The sequence below is a fragment of the Balaenoptera acutorostrata genome, chromosome 7 (genome assembly GCF_949987535.1).
Source record: "Balaenoptera acutorostrata chromosome 7, mBalAcu1.1, whole genome shotgun sequence".
In the NCBI taxonomy this organism is placed as follows: domain Eukaryota; kingdom Metazoa; phylum Chordata; class Mammalia; order Artiodactyla; family Balaenopteridae; genus Balaenoptera; species Balaenoptera acutorostrata.
The window spans coordinates 364561-383401 of record NC_080070.1 but is presented as its reverse complement, the minus strand read 5'-3'; the positions used below and the strand labels follow the sequence as shown (position 1 = coordinate 383401).

The 18841-nt window shown below is 43.5% G+C and overlaps 1 protein-coding gene across 5 annotated transcripts in view; it reads right to left on the bottom strand.

Moving 5' to 3' along the window:
- The window catches only part of ESYT2 (extended synaptotagmin 2), a 75047-nt gene that overhangs the window by 40458 nt on the left and 15748 nt on the right, over positions 1-18841 (bottom strand). For all 5 annotated transcript variants that reach the window (XM_057549797.1, XM_057549798.1, XM_057549799.1 and 2 more), the window contains exons 2-4: positions 7377-7418; positions 6396-6530; positions 3955-4031 (exon numbers count right to left, since the gene is read on the bottom strand). In XM_057549797.1, the coding sequence (XP_057405780.1) occupies positions 3955-4031; positions 6396-6530; positions 7377-7418 (254 nt within the window). The remainder of the gene's footprint in view (positions 1-3954; positions 4032-6395; positions 6531-7376; positions 7419-18841) is intronic.

Genomic DNA, 18841 nt, shown 5'->3' with positions numbered 1-18841 from the left:
AAAGAAAAAGTTCTGTATTACATTCTCTTAATCACCACAGACCTGCAAGCTATATAATCTGAATACAATGATAGTAAAGCAACCAGAACTAGACTGTAGGCAAAGCTGTAACTTGCAGCCTGGCCGTGCCAGAGTGTTCTAGTGCCTGCGCTGGAGCGGTCACTGACATCAGTCAGTACCACCGCACGGGTGGCGAGGCAGGCAGCCTGGCCAGAGGCCTTGGTATAAATGTCACTTCTCAAAGTGCAACTTCTGGAGCAGTCTCTTGATGGAGCGTAGTTTTCATTTGTTTTATAAACAACTATGCTTGTTTAAAACATAAAAAATGCTGAGATTATATTTCACCACAAATAAATGCTGTGCCCAAGCTCCCCGTACTGAGGAAACTAGCAGTGCTCAGGGCCCTCTGATGTCAAAGGTTAGAGACGTTACATCCATCTGAGGTATCAGTCTTACTCAACAATTAAGCCTTTTCAATCGTTAATGTGAAACAAACATGAATACAGCATGATGCTGAAGGTAAGGCTTCCACCCATCTTTACAATGAACATGACACGTCCACTACGTTTTGCGTGGGATACGTGTGACTTGACTCCCACCCTTGACTCTTGGAAGCAGGACTTCCCACTCCTGCGTGGGAGCGTCGGGGGTCAATTTGATAACCATGAGAGAGACTGTCTAAGCACATGAGCAAAAGAGTGACAAAAGGCATCTGGGATGAAAGTCTTCCAATATTCACAGTCCTGACGTAAAAGTCAATACCTGTAGGTTCTTTTGGTGAAGGGGGGACGTACAGTCAAGCACACATTTTGGCAGAAAGTTGCTGCTAGCCACGAGGGGCAGACATCTGAGTTAATGATAGCAGTGCTTTTCTAGCTATGAGAAGATGCGAGAAATTGGGCTCATAACATCGTCTCCTGAATATATCTATCTGAAGACCTGTTCTGCCAGTTTTCCCAGAGCACAGAGGGCCTCATTCCTGATCTCTGCCCTGAACTCCTTTCAGGGTGTGTGGAAGGTCAGCAACTGCAGTGGCTGGTGGCCTCACCCTTGTAGAGGCAGATGGCGAGCGACAGGTTTTCGCCCACACACACTAAGACTTGATCATTTATTTCCTCATAGCTCTCAATTACTCCTTCCCCAACTCCACGGCCAGTAACCTAGTTACGGTCCTTATCTGGAACACAGGAAAAAGCAGACTTTTTTAGAGACATAAATATCTGAGCTGCATAACTTGCGTATGCCGTCATGTCTGCTGAAACCACAAAAGCCAGGCTGCATCTTCAAAATGGTGTCCGGTAGCAGATTCATTCCAATGTTTATTTAATGAACGTGTATGCAGTGCTCCCTCGGTGCTGGAACAAGAGAACAAGGTTCCCACGCTCCTGAAGCTCATCCTCAGCCTAGTGGACAGCCCTTCCGGGGTGCAGCTGACCCGAAGACATACGCGGGGCTTCCTCTTTTACTGAACTGATGGCAGCAGTGTTTGCAGTAGTTCCAAATATGTTAAAGATGCAGAGTTTTCCGTATTACATCATCACAACATTCTATGCTCCCTTCTAGAATAAAGGTAATTGGTACTGACTGTTCATTTACTATGTTAACACACTTTAGAAACTCAAAGATGACATGATAAAATGATCCTTAGCCAAAACAACAAACCAAACCCTGCGGGGCCGTGTGTCAGTCAGCAGCTCAGCAGCGGCCTGCACACAGCTGCGCCGGGGCGTCAGGGAAAGCCAGAATCTTGGCGGTCAATAAGACACCAAAAAAAAAAAAAAAAGAAAAAAGGGCTCACGAACAGTGAAGACAAGAGCTAGAGAAAACCTCTCTACCACGCAGGCAAGGCACCTGGCAGACCCCTAAGTAATTTTTTTCCCAATTATTTTCTATTGTGGTAAAATATACATAAAATTACCATCTCAACCATTTTTAAGTGCACGGCTCAGTGGCATTAAGCACATTCAGATTATTGTGCAACCATCACCACCATCACTTCCAGAACTCTCTGCATCTTGCAAAACTGAAATTCTATACCCGTTAAACAGTGACTTCTGATCCCGCCTCCCCCAGCCCCCTGCAGCCTTCATCCTACTTTCTGTCTCTGTGAATCTGACTCCTCTGGGGGCCTCACATGAGTGGAATCAGACAGGATTTGTCTTTTCGTGACTATCCTATTCCATTTAGCATAATGTCCTCAAGGTTCATCCCTGTTGTAGCAGGATGGACACTACACACTGCAGGATTTCCTTCTTTATAAAGGCTGAATGATACTCCACTGTATGTACATAACACACCTTGCTTACCCATTCAACAGTCAATGAACACCTGGGTTGCTTCCATGTTTTAGCTACTGGGAATACAGCTGCTGTGAACACAAGTGCACAAATACCTCTTTGAGACCTTGTTTTCAATTCTTTTGGGTATGCACCCAGAAATGGAAGTGCTGGGTCATGCAGTAATTGTTTAATTTTTTGAGGAACAACTATTCTGTTTCCATAGCAACCGTACCTTTTACATTCCCGCCATCAGTGCACAGGGGTTCCAATTTCTGCACATCCTCACTCATCTGTTTTCTGATAGGTGCCATCCTGATGGGTGTGAGGCGGTATCTCACTGTGGTCTGGATTTGCTTCTCCCTCATTAATAGTGATGTTGAGCACCCTTTCAAGTGCCTGTGTCCACTTGTGTATCTTCTTTGGAGAAATGTCTATTCAAGTCCTTTGCTCATTTCTGAATCAGGTTATTTGTTTTTTTGTTGCTGTCGAGTTGTAGGAGTTCCTTATACATTCTGGATCTCAATCCCTTATCAGATATATGATTATATGGATTACACTGCTTCTACAGATTGCTTTTAGTGTTGACTTTTAACAATATTAAGTCTTCCAAACCACAAACATGGGATGTATCTCTATGTATTTATGTCTTCTTTAATTTCTTACAGCAATGTTCTGTAGTTTTCATTGTACAAGTCTTCCACCTCCTTGGTTAAGTTAATTTCTAAGTATTTTATTCTTTCTGTTTCTATTGTAAATGAAATTGTTTTCTTAATTTCCTTTTTGGATTGCTCGTTGTTAATGTATAGAATGCAACTGATTTTTTTTTTGCATTGATTTTGTATCCTTCTACTTTGCTAAATTCATTTACTAGTTCTAAAAGCTTTTTGTGGAATCTTTCAGGGTTTCTACATAGATCATATTACCTGTGTACAAAGATAATTTTACTTCCTCCTTTCCAACCTGTATGCCATTCACTTCGTTTTCTTCATACCTAATTGCTCTAAAAGAACTTCCAGTACCATGCTGAACAGAGGTGGTGAAAGCAGGCATCCCTGTCTTGTTCCTGATCTCAGAGGAAAAGGTTTCAGTCTTTCACCACTGAGCATGCCACTTGCTGGGAATATATGCCTTTTATTATGCTGAAGTAGTTTCTGTCTGTTTCTTGTTTAAGTGTTTTTATCATGAAAGTGTGTTGAATTTCACCAAATGCTTTTTCTGTATCAACTTAGATAATCATGCAGGGTTTTTTTTCCCCCTTCATTCTGTTTATGTGGGGCATTACACTGATCACTTTTCTTATGTTGAAGCATCCTTGTATCCCAGGAATAAATCCCACTTGGTCACGGTGTATAATCCTTTTACTATGTTGCTGAATTCAGTTTGCTAGCACTTTCTTGAGGATTGTGGCATCAATGTTCACAAGGGACATGGGTCTGTCGTTTTCTTTTCTTGTAGTGCCTTTACTTTCTTTTATTTAACATGTTTTATGAATGATAGCAATTATCTAGGCTACCAGGAACTAAAACCAGAAAGTAAATAAATTTAGGTCTTCAACAAGAAGTTAGTCCAATTCCATCAAACAGCAGGTAAGAAATGTGCTCATTATATCCTCCACCTTATGGGTACAGCTAAGTGACATCACACATCATTAACTATGACATAAATACAAACTTACCTAATCTGAAGGTCCAAAATAATTTGCCTTTTGTCCACATTTTCAGTATACACCTTAACACCATTGATCCTGAGGGGCTGAAACAAGAACTGGCTTACTTAAAACGTAGGAAGGGTGAAAGAAAACCAAGCCCTGTGACATGGCAGAGCTGAGACAACGAGCTTCAGCATCAGGCCACAGGAGTGAAAACTCTGCTTCACAACGTACTAGCTGTTTCACCTCCAGCAAGTTGTTAAACCTCTGTCCCTCAGCGCCCGCATCTGTAAAACACGGTCAGGAGGGCAGCTCCACATGGGCGACAGTGAGGCTACAGGACACAGGACCACGCGGGTCGAGGAGCACGGCCTGGCACAGCAGGTGCTCAGGGGCCACAGACGCAGCTCCGCTATGACCCAGCTTCGCTCCTTCCCAGGACCCTTGGGCCCTTGTCTCTTCCACATGACTTTGACCCTTTCCCTCTACTCCATCCTTACTAATTGTTTAAAATATAACTTCCTTTCATTTTTTATGTCATAATTTTCCATTTCTTAAGATTTTAATACAAATGGGGTTTTTGAGTGAATCAAAAATACTAGCTGTATTTTCAACACCTAATACATGCTACAAGGTCACAATCAAATGACTCTGTAAAAAGAAAAGGCAGACCTACAATAAATGCTGTATTTCAACATCATGTCAAAACCTTTTTCCCATTAATTGATTTGAGACCCCTCCTAAGAAAGTTTTCACCATGACGTCTGAGCATTAAAAACTCAAGCTGAAGAACGACCGGACCTCTGGAGTCTTACTGCTCACTCTGACAGTGTGGGTGTCCTGAAACCTTATTCCTCACCCAGCTGCAGGAGAAGCTCTAAGTGTACACTTCCTACCATCCCAGGTCCCGGGCTTCTCTGCTCGGGCTCTCCTGCCCCTCTCTTCTGTCCCTTCAATCAAACAGCCCGGGTCCTGTGTGCCCAAAAGAGGTCCATGCAGCCACGGCGACGCCAAGCTCCCCGAATGAACCCACACTACTCTCTGCGTTCCTGCCGTCTCCTCCGATGATGATCTTACGTAGCATCAAACTGAAGCGCATGTGAAGCAGGAACGTAATTCTTCCTGAGACAAACCCAGCTGGAGCGAGAATTCCAGATCTGCGCCAGCATGAGCTTACCTGACTCTGGGAGACACAAACGCCAGCCAGAGGGAGACAGTGACTGCAGAGCCGGGGGAGAAGGGGCAGGCAGGGGAAGGACGCAGAGACCTTACGCGGCTGTCGAGGCCTAAGCTAGTCACCGTCCGCCCTTCACAGTCACGTGCTTTCTAGCTCGTAGTTGTGTCTTCCCACCTGTCGTGACCGTTGGAGGTGACTGAGGTGAAGTGAAAATGAAAGGTAGTGTCCCATGGTGGTCCTGTGCTGGCCCGGTGTGCTCAAACAAAAGGATGCCCACACCCCGACTTGCAGCGTGCTGCAGACCTCACGGCCAAGCGGGCAAACGGCCTGCACAACACAGCTCGGCAGGACACACACACCTGAGGCACCGCGGAAGAGAAGGAGCGTTCTCTGCCCACAGAAAATGGGCCTTGATGGGGAAAGGTGACTGACAGCCTGGGGAGTGTGGGATGGGAACGAGTCTGGGGGCAGTGACACGGATGGGGGTCAGACGGTCCTCAGCCACATTCACTGACACCCCAACAGGCTGAAGCACAGACATCGGGACGCAGTGCGTGGTGAGAGTGGGTTGTCGGGCTCTGCCCTGGTGTGTGAGTTTAAAAGAACCACCGAACTCCGAATTTTTATTAGGCAAAAAACAATGTTACCTTGAAACTAATGCCATGTTATGTGTCAATTACACCTCAACAGAAAAAAAATATTACCTTCAACTGTTGCTAATTATTGTAAACACTGACTTAAAAAAATAAAAAAGGAAACTTGCCCTTAATGGTGGTCTTGAGGCTTCCTAGCAGTGTTAGAATTCGTGACTTTCTTTTGTATATAATGTGAGTCCAACAACAAAGCCTACCTTTCCCTTCCCCTGTGTCACTACCGCCATGCCGCAAGCCCAGCACTGGAGCCTGGGCTGCTGTCGTAAACGCTGCGGTGGAGCGGGCGCCTCCAGCTTGTGTCAGTCTCATCATCCTTAGTGAGTTTACACGTCAAACTCCCTTTCCAGCAGGACGGACGGTAGAAGGTTGTACAAAGGTAATTCTAACAGGAGAACGTGGGGCAGAGACTCTCTGGGGCTGAGGGGACCTCCGACGGACCTGGACTGGCCGAGAGACCACAGTGGACGAACGAGGCGAGGCCCCAACAGAGGAGGAGAGGGCCCCATGGGAGGCAGACCTGGGGAGGACCCGCACACACTGCCAGCCTTCCGCAAAGCAGCTTTCTCTAGAGACAGTCTCAGGCAGTTTACCATTCTTTTCAGTTGTGCACAGGTGAGAACACTTAAGAAGAAACAAACCTGCTGCCCCACGTCAACCCTCGTGAAGCTGAAGGTGCTGAGGTGGGTGTGTGCTCCCCGCACGGCTGGCTCTATGGTTTCTCGAAATAACTTCTCTATAAATTGGCAAATAAAAGGCCACATGTGTTTTACAGTCTGAAAAGGAGAAAGAGCTCAGGTTAAACAAGATGGTATAGTACTTAAGTCATCATGGAAAATTATGCTCCGATAGTTTACCAGAATTTTTGAAAAGCAAAAGGGGGGGGGCCGTCCTTTTTGCTATGCACCTAAAATTTAAAAATGTATTACGACAGTAAACTATTGATTAACCAACCAATATGTTTCAGGAATTAGTTATTCTAGTTAAATATGCTGTTTAATCATATCAGCACATTTAATCATTGCTAAAAAGTCAGAAAATCCTGTGGTTTCAACTCACTGCTAAAAAACTTTCTAAAACTGTATCATTCTCAACATTAATGAGTTTTCTTTAAGGATGGACTAACTTCTAGTGATTACTTTTTGGGTAATCATTATTCACATTGTTTTTACTATATAACTCTAAGGATATATAAAATATAGAGATAAAAGAGATCTACTTCAAAGTATAATGATCTAAAGACATAACCTTTAAAAAAAAGATTATTATCTACCACTAGGTTTCTTGGGAATTATTTCCCTCTTCACAATAATGTTCCAAAATTTTCACTTATGACTATCATAAAAGAGATCTGAGCAGTAGCTGATCAGGAAAGAAGACACAGGGCCAAACATCCAACTATGAATATATCATTAACTTTCTCATGTCGAAGAAAGAGTCTGCACTGTTTAGAAAAGGAAAGTAATGTCTCAGTTATGACTGAGTTCTTCTGAGAGCAGAAGCCAGCCCGCTAGGTCCAAATGCGCTCACATACTGTCAGCATCCAAACCCCCAAATATGGAAACATGGCATGTCATCCTCTAATTCCCACTGATATCTGGTGTTCAGTATTCTTTTCTTACCTTATTTAGCCATTCTGCTCTTTCAGTGTCTGGAAAATGAACCTAAGAGAAAAACACACACACGACTTACAATCTCCTGACAACTCTCAGTAAAACGCCACGCAGGCCATTTAGTGTTCTTCCTGTATGTCTACTGTTTGTATAATGCTGCTTAAGCCCGCCGCTGGGAAGCCCTACACAGAACCGTGCGGCCCTGGCTCTCCACGCTCTAAGGACACTCTGAAGCCCTTGCCCACCTCGCCGCCGGGCCGGCGGGCTCCCGGAGCGCGCAGTCTCAAGCTCCTCCTTCGCCACCAGCACGGCCCCTGCCTGCAGCACCTAGGCTCAGAGCCTCAGAAGCCCACCTTTCCCTCCCCTTCTGGCCCAAAGGAGCCGGCACAAATCTCTCCACACCATCTCCCAGATGAGGATTAGAATTCTAATGGTTCTCCATGATGGGGCCTGTATACTGGAGAAAATGAGCACAGAGGTAGGAAAAAACCTCCTTGGTGTTAAAACAACCCCGCAGAAAAAGGCTAAAGCTGTTTTGGGCAGGGAGTCCTCCTCTGAGAAATGCTCCGTACCCCCCACCCCTCGAAGCGAGAAGAACACGCTGGCCACACCGACACCCTGAAAACTGCGGTTCTGGCACAGCTGCGCGATGCATCTCAGGCAGGTCTGTACCGGTGACTGGGACAAGGTCTGGAACTGCCACACCTACCCTCCTAAGTAACACAGATACTGTAGCCAGTAAAAGACAAGCCCCACCCCATCCTCCGGCTGAGAGGAGCTGGTCAGGGAATATTACTGTGGGGTGGGGTGTCCCCAAGAAGATGTCTCTTTGAGGACCAACTCCACTCTCAGGCTTGGCCTCTAAGCGCAAACCAGGGAATGGGGCCGGAAGCAGCCAGGTCCTGGTTGGAGAGGCCACCGTCATCATGTCTGTTGTGGCCCCACAGCTTCACGGAGAGGCCACAGCACGTTCCACCCGCCCCACGTCCACGTGCCCGAGCAGACCTACTCCTTTACGCTGCAGGATGTGAAGCTTTTAATTTGCTTGAACCCGAGGGTGGGCTAGCATGACAAGTAAGTTTTTCTAAATTAAGTTAGTTTGAATCCATCCTGGGACAAAACCCAATGGATAGCAACCTTCCAGAATGAAGAAAAGGCTCAAGAGTTGAGAAAGATGAGGCTCAAGAAGCAAAGACTCAGGAAAGGACTGCTGGCGAAGCTTGCTCAGATCTGGAAGCTATGTCACTGCAGAGGTTCGACCAGAAGGGAACTGGACTGCACTTTCCCCCCAAAAGGCAGGAGGCATTTGGGGCTGGGGGTGGGGGGAGCTGGAGGGCTTACCAGACTAGCTGGGCTAGGCCACAAGAGGATTAGATCGTGGCATGAGGTGGCTGATGAGGGTGAGCTCTCTTCAAGGCCTTTCAGCTGAAAGGTTCAGAGGAGCAAAAGCGGAGGGAAGGTAGAGATGTTGAGGGAAGGCAGATGCCGAGGGATGGCCAACGGACAGATCGTAAATTTCCCCGGAACTAGGTTTCTGGAAGATCAATGAGGGCAATACGACTAAGCTACAAACTACACTTGTGTAAAATAATACAAGTAACTACCATTTACTGAGTATGAATTGCTATCTATGCAGCAGGTTCTGTGCTAAGCTAGTCACGCATATGGTATCTGAGTTAATTCTCACAACAAATCTACAAATTTGAACTATTACTATCCCCAATTTGCAGGGTAGCTACTAGTGACAGAACGGGGATGACAAACCAGACTGGTCTGCCCATGCTCTTGGCCACTTTGCTACTAAGGGACGTGGAAAGTGCGTGGAGCTCGCCGAGCCCTCAGGAGGACACACTCCGATCAGAGTAGAGCCTGAAACTCCGATTCCATGCCTTAAATGTACGAGGTCCTGAGTGCCAGCCAGAAGTAGAAAATTTCGTTTAATAGTGATTCGTCTATACTCCAGAGGTTACACAAATCCTGAAACAGCCGATGGCAAAGTTCAGCAAACACAATAGCAGTTCACAATAAAACACTGTTAACCAGACCCAGTGTTCCACCCAAGACTAAGAAGAGAGTGATTTAAGACTGGTTTCACTCAACATTCAAACTCCTTCCTCGGAAAGAGCTAGTATCCATCAACACGAATTAATAATTAAGTAGCAGTGACAAAATTCCATGTGCATCCAACCACCCTGTGACCCAGCAATTCCATTTCTGAGAATCTCTTCTAGAAAGATGATGCGTGCACAGCACTGCCCGTGGCAGCAGCGGCCAGGACCACTGGGTGGAACAGACGTTGCACCCACACTCGAAGTGCTGCGCAGCTACAGGAGTGGGGAGGGGCTCCACAGCAGTGATTTCCAGAATTGTTTGAATACTTGCTGTGGAATAACTCCCAGGATTTATTTTTAAGTGAAAGTACAAACGGAGAAAAGCAGGTACAACTGGCTACCATTCATCTCGGGGTGGGGCGGTGGGAGGGGGAATAATAAAAAATTTTTAATAAAAAATGAACAAAAATTTAAAACACTGTTGCCCGGGGAAGAAGGGGACAGGGTAGAAGAAACGAGCGCATGAGAAGAGCCCTAGGTGGAATCAAGCCCCCCAACCCTGCCCAGCGCCCAGTGCAGCCCCACTGGAGGGGACCCCGCTCTGCTCCTGTTTGGGAACACGCCCAGCCATCCTCACAGCCACCACCACGACCATGCAGACAGGCCTCGAGTTACACAACCATGGGCAGGGGCAGACCCTCACCTCCTGCCTCCAAGTCCAACTCTTAAAATCTCGGCACACTTAAGTGGCTCCTTTCTAACCTTCCCAGTATTGGAGAATTCCTATTGATACCAAACAAGTGATTTAATTTACCAACTGGGCCCGTATTAGTCCCTCTCTCTTCCAGTCAGTACGTCGTACCAAATTCATGTGTGCAAATACCATCAAATAAACTTCTACTTTCAATTAAAGCATTACAAGAAACTACTATGTCTGGTAATAGAAAACATTGCCAGACTTTCCAATTAATGAAAATTTATTAATAGAGGCCATAGATTCTTAAAAATACTGTTATGTTTGTATGTGTGCATATAAACATATACTTTTATATGTTATACAAGTTTATAAATGTACAGAAAAAGTTTGCAAGAATACAAGGAGGGGGCTTCCCTGGTGGCGCGATGGTTACGAATCCACATGCCAAGGCAGGGGACACAGGTTTGAGCCCTGGTCTGGGAAGATCCCACATGCCACGGAGCAACTAAGCCCGTGTGCCACAACTACTGAGCCTGCACTCTAGAGCCCGCGAGCCACAACTACTGAGTCCGCGCTCTAGAGCCCGCGAGCCACAACTACTGAGCCCGCGCCTAGAGCCCGTGCTCAGCAACAAGAGAAGCCACCGCAATGAGAAGCCCGAGCACCACAACAAAGAGCAGCCCCCGCTCGCCGCAACTAGAGAAAGCCCGCGCGCAGCAACGAAGACCCAACGCGGCTAAAAATAAATAATTAATTTAAAAAAAAATACAAGGAGGGGAATGAGGCTTTTATATTTTCCTCTATTTCTGTAGGTTTGAATTACTTGTAAGAAGCATAAACTACTTTTCTAGTTATTATTGTAATTTACGATTAAAACTAAGAATTTTCTAACACAGAAGTATACAATAAATGACTCTAAAATTATGTGACAATAGAATTTCCATAAACTACCTTTTATTAGAGAGAATGATACTTAGAAACAAGACGCTCTTATAACATAAGTAATCTACTCCATATCTGATTTGAAAATTTTTTTTCTGAATCATCAAGTTTTAAAGGTAAAGTACAACTATGTTGTAACAAACACTTTAATGACCAAAAACAATAATGACTCCTGTAAAAAATATTCCAAAATGAAATATTCGCCTTCCCTAACAGTATTTGATTTCTCTAAATTCACCGGTATTTCTCAAGTTAGGTCTGCCAGTGCACCAGCAATTCCTATTCATCCTGTCACACCTCAGGCAAGACACACACCAGTCCCATGAGTCACCTACATGTAATAATAGAGCTTCTCTACTCACCATCATACACCAGGACAGAAATACAATTCGCCTGCTGTGAATTCTGATTCTGTTACTGCACTTTCGTCACTGTGCTTTAATCTACCGCAAACGTATAGATTGTTCTTTTTGAAAAACAGGTTGAAGAAGCCATGTTTCGAGCAGTTAGTGGGGTCTGGCTCTGTGCCCAGAGCCAGGGACATGACACGGAATTGGACGTGGTCCTGTCCTTGGGAGGCTCATGCTGGCGGGTGGACGGGCATGGAGAGGTATGACTGCCAGCCTAGGAAGAAAGAACAGTGCGGGCTGGGGAGGGTCTGATGCTGCCTCCAGGAGTCCACGAGAGACTCAGGAAGACAGTACGTGAGATGGGTTTGAAAGGGTTAGCTGGGGTTGCCATGCAAAGAGAATACGCTAAGCAGAAATAATGGTGCATGCAAGTTACTCTGGCTGGATTAAGAGAAGGGAGGAATGGTAGATGCTGAAGCTGAAAACTCAGGTCAAAACCAGCCTGAAGTGCCTGCTGTGCCACGCAAGGGAGTGTGGATTTTGTTCTACTGGCAATGGGTCAACGCTGGAGGTTTCAGGAGGGAAATTATGTAAGATTAATATTTGAGGAAACGTATTCTGGAACTACCAGAGGAGAGGGCAGAGAAACCATCTGCACAAGTAGGCTTCCAGTACAAGTGAACTGGCTCACATCACTGAAGTTTATGTGAGATGAATTCTGAAAGTCAAGCCATCTCTTAGTGGAGAATCCCAGGACATTCAATAATTGAGGTTTTTGGGCTTCCCTGGTGGCGCAGTGGTTGAGAATCCGCCTGCCAATGCGGGGGACGCGGGTTCGGGCCCTGGTCTGGGAGGATCCCACGTGCCGCGGAGCAACTGGGCCCGTGAGCCACAATTGCTGAGCCTGCGCGTCTGGAGCCTGTGCTCCGCAACAAGAGAGGCCGCGATGGTGAGAGGCCCGCGCACCGCGATGAAGAGTGGCCCCCGCTTGCCACAACTAGGGAAAGCCCTCGCACAGAAACGAAGACCCAACACAGCCATAAATAAATAAATAAATAAATATTAAAAAAAAAAAAAAAAAAAAATTGAGGTTTTTAATTTGTAAGGGATGGTTTCAAAGTGCCAAAGAAAAAGAATGTATCAAAATTGAAGACAGTAAATCTGTTACCAAATTTTAAATCTGTTCACTAAGTCGAAAATCTGCTTCTCACTAAAACATATTCATAAACACTTGTTTATGTTCCACAAAACAGAATTTAAAGTAGCAAAAACATCACAGAGAAAGGTAGCGATGTACAGGGAAAATAGAAAATGTGTTCCTAAGGCATACAGGAATGATGAACACATGTCAATCGGTTTCAAATCCAATTTTTCAGCTGAAAAACAAAACCTAAAAAACAAAACAACATCCAAAAAAAAAAAAAAACCCCACTCAAATCTCCTCTACAAGTCTAATTATGAAACAAGTTTTCATATTTATTATTCATAGTATCTTTACAAACTAGAAACAACCATTGTATGAGTACTGAAATTTTGATTATTTTTAAGAGTTGACACTACCCAAGAAATCTTTTTTAATCTTTTCTTTAAAAAGAACAAAGGCATATTTTGGATTCTAATATGATATTGATATTACCAAAGTTGTTTAGAAAAAATAAACCAAATACAAAAGACAGAGCACTGACTGTGTGCCAGAACCCCACCTACAGACAACGTCTTGTTTAATCCTCCCAACAACCTTGTCCACAGTTACTGCCCCACCTAACAGATGAGGAAACAGACTCACCCGAAGGATAATTTGTTAAAATCACAGGGGAATAAGTGAGCTAGAGGGAAGAGGCCCAGACCCACAGGGCTCTGAAGTCCTCCCTAAAGTATAAAACATGGAACAAATTTATACATAGCTAAAATTTTCTATTAAATCATATTTCACCCACTTTTGAACATGGGATAATGTTTAGAACTGAAGCTAAACAGAAGAACTGTCTTTCTTTAAACAGCATTCCCCTTGAAGACCCTGTTAATAGTCGGCACTTGTGCAGACGTCCCTGCTCAGTCCAAGGCAACTACACAAAGTGCAGTTGCAGGGAGTCCTGCTGAAATCCCACCACCACTAGTGGTGGTGAAACACGCCGTGTAAATTAATCCATTCCTTTATTTTAGAAATCTAAAATAAGGCGGTCAATGTCTGGGAAATACGAGTGAAGATAACATATCTATTTCACCTGAAGCATTACTGATTTAATGTCTTTAAGTAAAATACAAAAGAGAATGGATAAAATGATCGTTTTAGAAACCAAATGTCATTAAACTTCAAATAGTAAACTGGCCAATCAAGTTCACTTGTTCATATTGTTCCTTATTCCAAGAAGGATTTGAGCTTTGCTCATTTCTACATTGCTTTAGGCAGTGTCTCAAAAAAACCAAAAACTAAAAAACCAACATCAAAAATCCCACCAAATTCCTACTTGGAGTAATGACTGGTCCCAGTGGCAGAATTCACTTCATCTGGGACAGCTGCTCAGAGTGTGCCCTGGAGCCCAGAAGAGGTCCCCGCTGGGCAGCCGGCCCTCCAGGCGCTACCTCACTGGTCACCCAGCACACCAGAGTGTCACCCGCTCTCGTCGATCCCCAAACACCAATCTTCCTGCAGTATGCTACGAGTTCTACCTAAGTCCACAAGCTGAAAAGATCTAAGCAGGAGTTTTGTTTTCCTGCCTAAAATTAACACTTACATCTCAAAAATAAGAATAGATGAGGCATGGCCGAGGAAGAATGGGCCAATTGAACCCCATCAACCCACACAACCATGAGAGATAAAAACTTGAAGCCACTAAAAAAAAAAAAGAATAGATGAGGCAAGACTAGGACAATCGAACCACAGGTTCTATGAAACCATGAGAAGCCTGTACTTTATCATCTCACAACAGAAACTGTTTTCAGGAAGCCTTTAAGCAATCAACACATATCTTCACCTGGAAGTACACTGCAGTTTACTTAAACAGACCTGACTGCATTCAAAGAGTTCACAGGCTGGGAGAGACTAACTAAAAATCTTCAAACGTTTAATGTTCCTTTGTCTGCATATGGATTAGTCTTAAAATCAATGCAAATGGGAAAGGAAAGACTCACAGACACTTAAAATTGCCCAGAAAAATTCAAAGCGAGTCCAAGTTTCCAACATATAGAAGGACTCCCTGGAGAACCCAGGATTTGGGAGCTGCTGTCAACGATGGGCAAAGAGAGTCGTTCTCACTCTCTCGACCTTGGGTCAACCGGCCATCTACAGCTCTCTATGCCAGTGCTTTCCAATCACGACAGACACAGAAAACCATGTGTATACAGTCTGCTGAGATAAACTAGGGGGACCTGGGAGCACCTGCATGGGGCTTAGAGGAAAGCCCCTTACAATTTCTTCGTGCTATGTAATTATGACGGGAAAAAATCATTAGAAACGCTAATAAATACTGACACTGGACAAGACTTCCAAATAAGAGGATTTAAACAAAGTTGCAATGTTAAGCCACCAGCATCTTGCAGCATCCATGCTACCTCCTTGTGGCCCCGCAGTGGGGAGCTCTGGGCACTCCTTAAGGCTGGCTGGTGAGCATGTCAGGAGAAAACGACTCAAATGTGAACTGGCACCAACATAAATTTGTGCCCTCCGACCTTTTTACACTAACATTTCTTTACCCATTAAACCATCTCCGTCTTTCCTCACAACCCCAATTCCAATCTGTCACCTCCCACCTTCTCCAGAGATTCAGTATGCATGGAAATTGGAAAAATAGGATCAAGAAGTCTTAATAGGATATGTTTTCTAAAATACTGGGATGCTTCCTCCTAATAGCTACTCTATAAAGAAGAAAGTACTCAAGGCTAAAAAGGTGAGAGAGGAACGTCTCTCTCAGAACCTCTATCAAATGGTAACAGTGTGGCCAAATTACTCCTTTGGATGGTAAAAAGAAATTGCACAAAATAACTGGATTTATCTATTTCTAGTGTACATAAAAAGTAGGCAATCAGTTAATTCACACAGTAAATACAGCAATTTATAATTTTCAACATCCACAGCGTTACAATTTTCCCAGTGGTTTGTTACCAGCTTTATGTAGACTTTGATTACTGTGTAACAGGGTGATTTGATACACCAAGAAGAACACTGTAGTACAAAGACATTAAAATAAAACTGGAAAAGTTTTAGGCCTTTGTTTAAGGCCTTTCCTACCAGGAAACACTTTCAAAATTCTCTCCAAGGTGCTTTTTCGTTCATGAGAAATTTCACTAGGGAGTCTGAAGAAGCACTACTGTTCCTGCCGTCTTTACCTGAACCCACAGGTAGGGAGTGACCGGACCTCTCCTACTTGCTCACTACAAACGACCAGAGTGAGGGTAAATTTGTTGCTTCTTCTGTCATTTCTAAGAACTGGCTGCTGACAAGAGGAAAGATGGCTGAAACCACAGTGGAGAGCCACAGCTCGTGGACCCGAGGCTCTTCCTGGCTCAAGGATGGCAGAGGTGGCAGAAGAGGGGAAATAATTATATACCACTGTTGACAAATACAAATTATACAACTGTTGACAAATGCTTGTTTAGAGCATGTTTATCGCCCAATAATTCATTACTATTTCTTTGTTATATAAATGACCACTATTTTTGCAAATCGGTAAACAGTAAAATAAAAATTAAAAAGCTAGCCTCGGGGGCTTCCCTGGTGGCGCAGTGGTTAAGAATCCGCCTGCCAATGCAAGGGACATGGGTTCAAGCCCTGGTCCGGGAAGATCCCACATGCTGCGGAGCAACTAAGCCCGTGCGCCACAGCTACTGAGCCTGTGCTCTAGAGCCCGCGAGCCACAACTACTGAAGCCCACGTGCCTAGAGCCCGTGCTCTGCAACAAGAGAAGCCACCACAATGAGAAGCCCACGCACCACAATGAAGAGTCGCTCGCCGCAACTAGAGAAAGCCCACGGGCAGCAACAAAGACCTAACACAGCCTAAAATAAATTTTTTAAAAAAAGCTAGCCTTGAGGAATCCCTGGCAGTCCAGTGGTTAGGATTCTGCACTTCCACTGCAGGGGGCACGGGTTCGATCCCTGGTCAAAGAACTACGATCCTGCATGCCACGTGGAGCTAGGCTTATCCCAGCATACCTTCTATAACTAACAAAGCTGTCCAAATTATGTGAAAACCAATTCTTATTTCTAATTCGCTAAAAAGGAATGTTACTATGAGGCTTTCTATAATATATCTGTTATATTAGATATACTATTCATCCATCCATTTATTTTTGAAGGTGGACTTAAATTTCAGTGCATGCATAGAATGAAAAGAAAATTTAAGCCAGGACTGAGTCAGTGGCAGGGTCAAAAGAGGGATACATCTAACTTCTACCCAGGAGAACAATTAGATACCCCTTCATCAAATATTAATGCCAAGAGATTTATTTAATGCCTTACATATAGATGCATGTTTATGATAGTTTTCAAAGACCTGAAGTATATTTTAACAAAATTCTTAAGTCATTTAAACATTCCTTCTGTAACTGCTAAAAGAAAAAAAAAAATCACGCAAGGAAATTATTTGACAATCTTGATTTAAAGTCCAGGTTTTGGCATGAGATATATCAATCTCATAAATTGAGTCCAAGAATAGAAAACACGTCTCCTTCTCATCTCCTTCACTAAACACAGAAGAAAATCTGGTTGTTTTTTATTTTAAATTCCAATCCAATGCTACTCTTCAAATTTACAAGCTTAGGTCTTGACTGGGATGGACAAGAAGATAGAGATGTAACTGTAGCACTGAATTAACTGCACACGTTCTGTGTACTATGTGGGATCCACCCAACTTTGTTCTATTATAAAAAAGGGGAGCAGAGGGAGGGGAGGGGAGGGGAAAGTGGAAGGAAGGGAGGGAGGGAAGGAGGGAGGAAGTATGAGACTGTGAAGTTGGAATTAAATTTACAGATTACAGAACTGACAGATTTACCAAACATCTACATGGAATCAGAAGTCACATCATGTTTGAAATTTTACTGTGAATTTTTCATTTTCAAGAAATAGGTTTAGTACCATGTAATATTTATTAAATTTTAAAATACTCTTCTAAGGAGAAAAAGCAACCCTATATATGAACTTTAACATAGGGTGACTTTCTGCAGTATTTCAAACCTACAGAATTATCCTGGGGAAAAACTACCATTGTAATGAGTGTGGCAAAATCTTAAGAGTTCTGAGAAATTATACTGGAGAGAATCTGTGTGGGCGGTTTTTTAGGGGGGGATGTTTATTTTGGTTTTGTTTTTTTAAACCAATTCAGAAAAGCTATGAATAAATCTTTTGATTTACAGTGAAGAAAAAAGAAATACGCTTATACGATATTTCTAAAAGCTTACTTTTATTCTCTCACACAGACAGTAAATATCTCAAAAGTTATGAGAACGAAGTCAGAGAAATTTACCAACCTAAAATCTTCTTGTTTTCTCCTTTTATTCCTTTATTTGTATGCAATGGAGAAACAATAGGTAATCAGGGACTTGAAAACATTAAGACATTTTTCCTGAATATAATCATTTATCTTTACTGGATGTTTGAGACCAAGGTTCCAGTACGTCCCCCATAGTGCTTGTTTGTCATTAACTGTGATCATGCAATACAGAAATACCTAAAACAACAACAAAAATAAAAAAGAAACCCTTCAGTTTTGGTGTTACAGTGATGATCCAGGGAGAAACACTGGCTTACGCTACCTTTCTTTTGTTTTCCATACAAGAGAGTAAATAATAACAAGATACCTCAGGAAAAAATTACAAAAATTTTTGTACATCTCCTGATCAAACCCCAAACTCTCTCCAATTCTTCCTAGAAAACCCACTAGTTTACTTACTATAAACGCATACCTCTATATAGAAACCAATAATTAGATCAGAAGATCACCCTCAAAATTTTTTTCTTTTGAAATAATTACAGATATTGCAAAAGTGCACAGAAAGCCCCTGTGTGCACTTCACTCAGATTCCACCCCCCAATGGTTACATCTTATACAGCTATAGTACAACATCACAGCAGGAGATGGATGGGGTGTCATCGATCTATCTATCAATCCATCACCATTGTATCTATCAATCATGTCACTGCTCTCATTTTCTATCACTTATCTACCAGTCTCTATCATCTATCACACAGGTAGTCAAAGCCACAAAGACCTCATTCTGTCTGATTCCATGTGCATGGGATGTCCAGAACAGGGACGCCCTGAGACAGAAAGTGGACTCGTGGTTGCCCAGGGTTGGCATAAGGGATGTGGAGGGAATGGAGAGTGAGTGCTAGTGCATATGGACAAACACATTCTATTATAAAATTTGATTTTGGTGACGGTTACACAATCCTGTGAATATACCAAAAACACTGAATTGTATACAGTTGACCCTTGAA